At 34.0% G+C, this 10,138-nt stretch overlaps 1 protein-coding gene across 4 annotated transcripts in view; it reads left to right on the top strand.

The window, feature by feature from the left end:
• Window positions 1-8,372, top strand: part of ANKRD26 (ankyrin repeat domain 26) — a 99,277-nt gene extending 90,905 nt beyond the window's left edge. The window contains exons 38-40 of one of the 4 annotated variants that reach the window (XR_006353319.1): window positions 517-574; window positions 6,203-6,248; window positions 7,515-7,602. Coding sequence is in view for 3 of the 4 variants with exons in the window: in XM_043968081.1 (XP_043824016.1) it covers window positions 563-574; window positions 6,203-6,248; window positions 7,515-7,663 (207 nt within the window). In the remaining variant the exon portion in view is untranslated. Of the gene's footprint in view, window positions 1-516; window positions 575-6,202; window positions 6,249-7,514 lie in introns of all 4 variants that reach the window. The other 3 variants (XM_043968081.1, XM_043968083.1, XM_043968082.1) reach the window with 3 other exon arrangements.
• Window positions 8,373-10,138: the final 1,766 nt, after the last annotated feature.

The raw sequence follows: 10,138 nt of genomic DNA on the forward strand, positions 1-10,138 counted from the left end.
AGATATTGTGTATCTCTGTATTTCTCCCACTTTATAAAATATGTCCATTTCTAAGGACCTCCCATCATTGACACAGTAAATGTAATGTAGTCAACATTAAGTTGAGCAAATGTTTAGATTTTTAAGACATTGCTGAAGTGCCCTTAAAAATGTATTGAATGAATTAATCAGTCAGTTAAGATGAAAGGATTAAGCTTTATGAGTCTATATCTTGTAAGCATCTGGGTGATATTGATATGAAAAAGAAACATGAATGTTAGTTAATTACTATGTCTTTCCTATGAATCATTTAATTAAAATGTTTATTTTAAAAAGAGATTGTTTTGTAATTTTGAGGAAAGTATTCCATGTGAAAGTCTCCTTATCAACTCTCAGTTGACCACTTCATTTTACCTGTATAGACAGAGGCATTATATTCACTCTTTCCCTTTGGGAATCAGCTCAAGCTCACTACTTTTCCTTTGTTTCACTGAATCTTTTGGTATGAGATCTATAAATGTGTTCTTACTTCTTCAGCTCCTTGATCAACAATCTGTTTCTCCCTTCTCTTCTCTGCAACCAGATTCATGAAAAGGTGTGTAGTCAACATTGCTTAATGTTCTTATTGACTATTTGTGGCTTGAACCACTTTAGTCTAATATCTGATTTTTTTAAAAGTAGCTCTCCATATTAATAAGCATTTAAAAGTAAACAGTATATTAAAGTATGTGATGTGTAAATGGTTAGAGTAGATCATACTTGATTTTGTTACATTTGTATAAATCATCTACATCTTTTAACTATCTGACATTTAAATACATCCTGAGCACATGGCATCCATCATTCTTAAATCTTAAGAAATGTAAAAATGTAGGTAAAACATATTGATCAGTACTATATACAAATACTTCAATGACAATTGTCTCAGAAGATAAAACATTATCTCCAACATGGAATCTCAAACTGTACTATTCATTGTTACAGTATTTCAGAAATCAGTACCCTTAAAAGTGCATTGTGAACTCCTTGGAGTCACAGACTTTTTCTCCCCTTTTGTGTTGTTTGAGACACAATACACAATGTTTTCTACATAGCATGTGCCTGGTTGAAATCTTATAGTTGAATTAGATAGTTGAATGGATGAAAGTACATTTGTATTCAGGTATTCTACAATATCATATGCTGTCTGCATTAATTTTTTAAAATGTTTATGCATCCATCTTAACATTTATTTTATTTCTTATGTGGCCTGTGATTTCATCCATATAGGGAGCTCCTAATTAGGAACTTCCTCTACCAATACAAATCAGCAGCTCCTTTGTAATCTGTAGTATTAGGGAGTTGACTATGGAAAAGAGTGTTTTATGTGACTTATCTAGAGATGACATTTGAACCTTTCCTGATTTTGAGGCCCTATCTATCCACTAAGCCACACTGCATTTTAAGTCCAAGTTGTCTCAATTTCACACAAAAAACAAAATTTAAAAATACTCAGACTTGCCCCTGCTTGTAAACCCACTTCTTTGTTTTTTAATCTTTAAGTTGAGATATCTTTTTTTTTTATTTGTTAGTTGTTGCTTAATTATTTTCTGGCTGTTGAAATTTCAAAAGCAAACTAAACTTAAAGTTCCCAATATTCATTTTTCATGATGACACAGTTACAGATTCAATACAGGATCTACAATTTTACAAAGAGTGACAATATTTTCAAAGAAGTAAACACATGAGGGAAAGCTAATATAATGATTAATAATCCACTAAGTACTTTTCTTCTCTTCCAACCAACTGCCAACCTGTAAAGTTTTTAAAAATTTACAAGGAGAAAATCCTTTTATCATTTACCGTTAGCTTCACTTCTTTCCTACTCCTTCCTGTTTTTCATAGATACCAGCATTGTCCTACCTAACCTGGTGCTCCCTTTAGCAGAAATGAGAATTAATTTTAACATCAAAGTTTTGTCAGGATTGTTTATATTAACCCTAACTTTGGAAATATTTATTCTTACTGGAGGATGCGAATAATAAGAACCCACATTTGTATAGTGCTTTCCTTAGAACAATATTGTGGGATGTGACATTTAAAATCTAATGTGTGGTCACCTTTTTTTCTGTCCCCAGTTTAGGGAAAACTAGCTAAGGTTTACTTGTAAATTAGAAGCCTTCGCACCAAGTTTGGCATTAAGTATTTATTAAAGAGTAAAGAGAGAACACATGGAGTTCATAAAGATAGCAAAGCCTATCTACCCTAAGAGTTCAGCCTGGCCTCCTTCTTCCCTTCTGCCACCAACATGAGGTTCCAACCACCAAAGAGAAAGAGCCAGAGAGCCAGCAGCCCTTCCTACTTCCTGCCTCTCTCCTATGGAAGAGGCCTTCCTTCAGCATCACCCAAATCCATTGGTTCACTGGACATGAGGGTTGTTGAATTCAAAGTCCTTAGCGTCTAAGAAAAATACCCTCTTAAGAGCTGGCCAGGTGTGGTTTCAATTTAATTAACTTTAAGTGGGTTAGTCAGTCACTCTCAGGCTCACTTAATCCAATCAATCTAGATCAATTTCCTCTGGTTGGGGCCTTTGGGCATTGGTAAATCTGGGGGGGGGGGGAGGGAGGGAATCCTCCAACTAAAGGGAATACCTTATTGTACACCAGAGAATTCATACTAGGGGGAAATACTTAAAGCACAAATATGGAAAAATCAATCCCATAACTTATTTCAAATGAGAGAATTCAAAATGGAATGAAGCAGTTTTCATGTGGTAACTGTAGGGAAAGCTTCAATCAGAAATCACCAACATTAAAGAATTCATAATTAGAGAGAAATCAAATTAATGCAGTGAATGTTTGAAAGAATCCACACAAAGGAATTTATCCTAGAGAGTAAACTTTGGCATATTAGGAATGGAAGAAAGCCTTTGGCCATGATGTTTTACTCATTACCCCTACCTCCTGCCCATTTTACACATAAGAAAACCAAATCACAGGCAAGTTAAGTGACTTGCCCAGGATCACAGAACTAGGAAGTATATCAAGTAAGATTTAAATCCAGATCTTCCTGACTCCCAAGTCCAGTATCTTATCCCAGATGTCTTGCTGCCTCTCTAGAAACCTCAACTTAGGTTTCATGAATAAGCTTTTTATAATTGTGTTTCTCCTTTTCAAAGTTTTATAAGTCTTCCTCAGTGTTTTACAAATGAATTTATATTCTGAACCAAGTTGTCTTCCATGTCTCCCAGCTTTAATAGGAAACTTAAGTGTATGCTGGCTAAAGTAGCTTCTTTGCTTTTTTGATCTCATTGAGGTGCTTTTTTTTTATCAACTGACCTTGATTATCACCATTTCCCACAAAAATTTAATACTTTTGCTTTATTCCATTTCTGATCTTTTGGTATCAACATTTTACTTTTAATAAGTCAAATTGAAGTTATATACAAAAAAAATGCCTTCTCATTTTTCACTACTTATGATTTGATGTTTATTTTTTATCATTTTTTGAAAACAAGTCAATATGCATAATGAACTCAGACAGCTGATTCTGATATTCCCAAAGCAGTAACCAATCATTTCCTGTCTTTTAATGACCAATTTCATTTCTTTTTTTTTTCTTGGTGGGGGGTGGGGTGGAGTACTTACTTTCTAACTCTTTAGGAAGAAAATATTCATGACAAACATACAGACAGACAGATTCTAAGTAGTCTTAAAAGATTTTGCCCTCTTCAATTTCTCAAACATGGGCTATGTTTTCCAACATACTTTCTGAAATCACCTCCTGTTCCCATCTTTGTTTTGAAGTCATTAAGCATATAGGTTCCTTCTTTCCTAGAAATCTAAATACAGGGGCACCAAATGGCTTTGAAGATGTAGAGGCCAGTCCAGACAAACAGTTGTGATTGGGAGATAGCAAATAGAAGTATATTCTTGAAGGATCTAGAAAAATTCACCAAGCCAGACTAGGCATTCCCTGATGTTCAAAACCTATCCAGATTAGATGTCTGTAACTTTGGAATAATATATTGAGTTTAACTACAGTTATCCCTTCCATATCATGACTTTCCCCATCACAGTTTCCATATATTGCTTGTTAGCATAAGAAATTAAATGGAAATTTGGGGGGAATTTTATGGAAACTATAGGCGACACATGAAGACCAGCAGACAACACAGAGCCTGTGACCAAATACTTAATCCAAACTTTACAATAAGGTACTGTAACAGGAAAAAGAAAAAATTCAGACTTCTCTGGTACAAAGGAAGGGCCAAAACATTTTATGTGCATTTCCAAATCATGGGGGCACTGTACCCCTAATCCCTGCAGTGTGGAAGGGATGTATATGTATACATAGACAAAGGAGATGGAGAGAGAGATATCACCAGAAGAGCCTTACTCACCTGATAAAGTTAAAGTTAGGCTTTTGTTCTGACTTTGAAGCTATGTCCCTAAAGAGAATGTGACTATGCCCACTGACACCATATTTAGGAAATTACCCATGTCTAAAAATAAGAAATGCCTTTTTCCTGGCTATTTGGTGGCCTACTGATACAAGATTGATAATTGGTTGAGACATGGCTGGTGTGACTCTGAGCCATGCCCCTGAACTTGGCCTTTAAAAGGGATCAGAGACATTGGAATTCTCCAATATGATGTCAGTGAGCACCTAAATAGAAAATACCATACCCTATCAAGATGTGACCAAAATGCTAAACATAGTTTCACTGTGGGCAAGTTCACGCCATATAAGAGATCTTCAAATCCAGAACAAAATCTTTATCTTTCAACTACATCAAGTTAACTAGGCTCCTCCTGATCTCACCCACTATGTATTATACATGTACATGTGTGTCTATATATGTCATATATAGAGAAGCACAGAGATATGTTTCCATATAAGACATATGAAAAAAGCTTTTTGTAAATGATACTGAATATTTGTCTTCCATTAAGAAAAATATATCAACTTTTTTTTCTTTCCATGGTATATCTTTATTAATATACCACTTAAAATCTTTTAAGTTAAAGGTTTTGTCCAGTGTCAAGTTTCTCACCACCTAAGATCTCTTCTAGGAATGATGCTATTAAAGAACTCTGAGAAAGATCTACCTAAGAACTGCGAAAGTAGATAGAAACTTTCCGCCTCTTTTACCTCCAAGTTTACTGCCAGGACAAAAGAAGTTTCTGATAATGTTTTTATGAACAATAACAGAAATTTTTGCAGCTCTTTACTCAGTTTTTTGTGCATTTCCTGTTATAAATTTGGTGAGAAATATTTTTGAGTATACATTTAAATGGGAACATTATATATAAGAATATTTACTCTGTTTTGGCAATGCTTTCCCCACATGCTTTATATGTATGCTGCAATATTTATCTCCTATCTATACTATGTTATTTCATCTGTCTTCTAAAAAGGAAACTATTTCACTTGAATCATTATAAAGAGTGCTATCCCATCTCATCTTTTCTTCCCACTTCCATAAAATTGTTATAAGAATTGAAAGACTGGCACCAGTCTCTTTCCTTCCTTCCTTACAAATTATGGTAGTAAGCAGAATTTCTTTTAGCCTTGTTACTAAAATCTTCAGAACCACAAAGCATGGATTTAGAAAATCAAATGAAATTAGTTTCTCTCTGGATTAAGAAATATTTGATTTGTAACAGAAAATGTAGGAATTGTTTGCATTTCATACTTTCTGCCCATCCTTGGAATTTCTGTATTGCATTTAATCATTTCCAGGCATTTTGTTTTCTCTTTTGCACGTTATAAGTTGATGTTCATTTTGTGTTTAGACTGTCAGTAGCTTAATGAGGTGAAGTATTAATATTTTGAAATTAATTGTTTCAAAGTATAGCATATGAAGTTGATTTTATTTTTAAAGAAAAATGTTATATTGACAAAAATAGACATTAGAAAGGGTAAGATTTGCTTAGAGTAGAAGAAAAATATATTCAAAACCTGAGACACAATTACTATGCTAACAAAGTTCATGTTTCTTTGTATATAATTAATTGTGATAAACTCTTGATTCTGTTAATAATAGTATTATTTTATTAGACCAATATATTTTCTATTGAATGACTAATAGTCGAACTAAATTAATGTCTAAGTTTATTAGTAATTTCTTTGGATGTCTGCAATTTTTTAAAAGATTTTTTGAGTTTTGTGTATTATCTCGAGTTCCTCATTCCTCATTTTACTTCATTGTTCTGAATAGTATTTTTTAATGTTATTTCAGATGCAGAAGGAGTTGGAACAAAGTATAACTAGGGAACTTGATGAAGGTATGTCCAAGTTGTTCATAAATAAAATGTTATAATTTGAGGCTATATGATTTTTAACTATGCTGGGAAACCTCCCATAAAGGTGCTTGAAACAGCACATCCTCCTCTTCATCACTTTGAAATGACCATGAATTCTTCTATGCCAATGAAATGGAAGATCTAGCAGGTTCTTTCTAATAAACTAGAAAGATAGCACAAGCCCAGAGATAGATTGTGTCTGTTCTCAGAAGACAAGCCTGGCCACTTCCAGGGAGACTTAGATCCAGAAGGTTGGTCAGTAGGGAATGAAGTCTTTGGTCACAGCTTCCAAGGCTACAAAAGTGTGATTGGTCCTTAGTACTGTGTAGCTCCTTCTGATCTTCAGATATGAAGCTAGTCAACCATTTTGGGGGGATGCAATCAAGAAGATTGCTGTTCAAGAATTGTTTGGACTAGAGAGCCATTGAAGTCATATCAAAGTCTGAGATTCTATTACTCTGTTCAGTTCTGTGATTCTCCAGTGATTTCAGGAGAGTGGTGGGAAAGGGGGCAGATGATACTAAGAACCCCACAATTTTAAAACCATCTACAAGTATCAGTCTAAGTATTAGAATCTGAATTTAAAATCTTTGTCCAGTGATCAACAGTACTACAAGAACAAAGTAATGTTGTCACCCTGGTTATAAATTTAACCAAAAAATAGAAAGAAGTTGCAGCTAAATGGGAGTGTGGTTCACATTTTCCTCATATAGGCAAATAAAATAATTGGCATGGTTGGTTTTATTTTGAGCCCAAAGGCAATAATAAACATAATTAAATAGAAAATAGAGCTCAACATGAGCATAAGCAGACCATCATGAACATAATTATAATTGCAACTTATATACTGACTTCTACTACAGAGGATGAAATAGAAATATCATATGAGCAATTTGATAAGTTGCTCCAAAATCAATATAAATCTTAAATGTAATAATAATGACTGACATTTACATAGCACTTTACACTTTGCAAAGCTTCAAAATAACCCTGTGTGGTAGGTGACTTCCAGGAAAACTTGAGTTCAAGACCTCACCATGAGATGTGCCACCCATGAAACCATGGGCAAATCACTTAACATCAGAGTGCTGGGAAACTCTAAGACTGAGTTGAACCATTGACCATTTTCATGATTTTCACACCTAGAATTCCTTAACATGATGAACCATGAGTCCCAAGAGAAAAAAAAATACATACACACACATATTTTTTAAATATAAATTTTTTTCTTCTTCCTTTTTTCCCCAGCTACTGCTGAACTTGAATCTAAATCTTGTAGGGCTTCTCCAATAGGATCTACTGATGAGTCCTCAAGAAAGCCAAATGTGAATCAGGATCCTGTTTCCAAAGCAACTCAGGAATACTTAGAGGTTTTAAAGAAAAATTACATGCTTTAAAGGAAGAAATTATGTGCATTTATGAAATGAGCTATGTTTACATAATATTTAATGGTTTTCCATTAAATGTACAAATGTGAAAAATTCTAATGTATTAGAAAATGTGTCATAAGTTTTAATATGTACTGTGTGTATATGTATATAGAAATATATTTGTATAGTTCTTTATTAAAAGCTTTTTTCCTTTATATTTGTAACATATCCCCCCAAAAAATTTTTAGGTGTTTCAGGTACTCTAGCAACCACTAAATTGACTGTAATACTTTATATATCTTAATATCTATCTTTGAAGGTTGTACTGTTTTCTATTTAATATCATAGTATGCAGTCCTAAGCATTTAGTAAATTTAGGTAGAATTATTTTGATATTTGCTGCTATTTCTACTATCAGTATTTGAATTTTACTATATCAGTTAAAGGTGCCATAAAATTTATAGAGTGTATTTTACATTGTCTTTTAACTTATTTTAAATTACAGTGGACGTATTTTTTTCTTTTTCAACTTTAATTAAATGGATTAAATAGCATTGTTTGTCTTGCAAGTTTTATGATAATTAAATGGATTAAATAGCATTGTTTGTCTTGCAAGTTTTATGATAACAGTGCTTTTCTTTGTGAAGTCTCTAATCCCAAAACCTAGGTTCATTCAGATCATAATTTTGCTATATATTTTTTTTCTTAAGACTATATAAGGTTGGGGCAGCTAGGTGGAGCAGTGGATAAAGCACCAGCCCTGGATTCAGGAGGACCTGAGTTCAAATACAGCCTCAGACACTTGACACTTACTAGCTGTGTGACCCTGGGCAAGCCCTCATTGCCCCGCCCCCCGTCCCCCAAATAGACTATATAAGGTTGGACACACCACTACTTAAGAGTCAAATCTGACTGCTGCTTATTTTTTAAGTGCAAGCTAAGAATGATTTTTACATTTTTTAGCCAGCTTGTCGTTATTTGTTGATTCTTGAGTTAAACTTTCCATGGAGAAAATTTCCATATCAGGGGTTTCCTACAATGATGAAATCATGAGTTTCGGCAAAATATTTATGTAGACGTGTACACAGACACACATGCACAGATACATCCCAGGTATTCCAGACTTACACTTCATTCCAGATAATCATTCAAAAAACATTTATTGGTTACCTATTGTGTAAGAGGCATTCTGCTTTCTCACTGTAAGAAACACTTGGATAAATAAGATACGTTGTCCTGTTTTCTCCCTGTCCTCACAGATCAAACAGTCTTGTAAGGAAAAAAAGCTCATATACAAATAATCATAAATTGGAATATAAAGTATAATTAGAAAGGTACAAAGCAGTATGGGAAGAAATAATTCAAAGTATTTTAACAAAGGAAACATTTAGTAGAACAGAAGACACTGTGAAAGATCATAGATATGAAGCTGTGGATGGCCTTTAAAGGTCATCTGGTTCAGAAGTTCTTAAGCTTCTTTGTGTCATGGACCCATTTGAAAGTCTGGTGAAACCTATGCACTTCTCTCTCAGAGTAACATTTTTAAGTGAATAGGAAATAAAAGAAATGAAAGGTTAGTGAATATATAAACATAATTCTTTTCCCATCCAAGTTCATAGAACCCCCCAAATCTATCCACAGATCTCTTAGGGATCTGTGGACCCCAGGTTATAGACTCTATTGGTCTAGATCAACCCCTTCATTTTATTGATAAGGAGCTGAGTCCCAGACAGGTTAAGTGAATTACCCAAGGTTTGTTGTTGTTCAATCATTTCAGGCATGTCTGACTCTTTGTGACCCCATTTGGGGTTTTCTTGGCAAAGATACTGGAGTCATCTGACATTTCCTTCTCCAGTTCATTTTATAGATGAGGAAACAGATAAGGCAAAAGGGTTAAGTGATTTGCCCAGGGTCACACAGAAAGCCAAATTTGAATTCATGTCTTTTTGACTCCAGGCCCAGCACTCTATCCACTGCACCACAAGGTTACACAGGTAGTAAGTGTCAGAACTGAGATTCAAAGTTTTCAAACTCCAAGTTCCACACTCTCTTTTTTTATTACAAATATTATAGATGTCAATATTTCTACATATAAATAAAAACAGAAAAAGAGAACTATATATTAAATTGAATATTGCATATAGTTTTAAAAATATACATACTTGTTTTTTCTTTTTAAAGTATTATTATTATTGCAGGGCAATGAGGGTTAAGTGACTTGCCCAGGGTCACACAGCTAGTAAGTGTCAAGTGTCTGAGGCTGGATTTGAGCTCCTGAATCCAGGGCCGGTGCTTTATCCACTGCGCCACCTAGCTGCCCCCTTTTTAAAGTATTATTGATGTGTTTTATTTTTTACATTATATTTTTGTATTGAGAGGTCCCTTTGTAATAAAGTAACACTAAATTAAACAAAACTAACAGTACATGCCCTCACTGCATGTAAAATTTCCACATCAGTAGCTCCCCTCAACCTCTTTATTCTTAACAGAAAATTTTTTCTC

Source organism: Dromiciops gliroides, chromosome 5 (genome assembly GCF_019393635.1).
Source record: "Dromiciops gliroides isolate mDroGli1 chromosome 5, mDroGli1.pri, whole genome shotgun sequence".
Taxonomy (NCBI): Eukaryota; Metazoa; Chordata; class Mammalia; order Microbiotheria; family Microbiotheriidae; genus Dromiciops; species Dromiciops gliroides.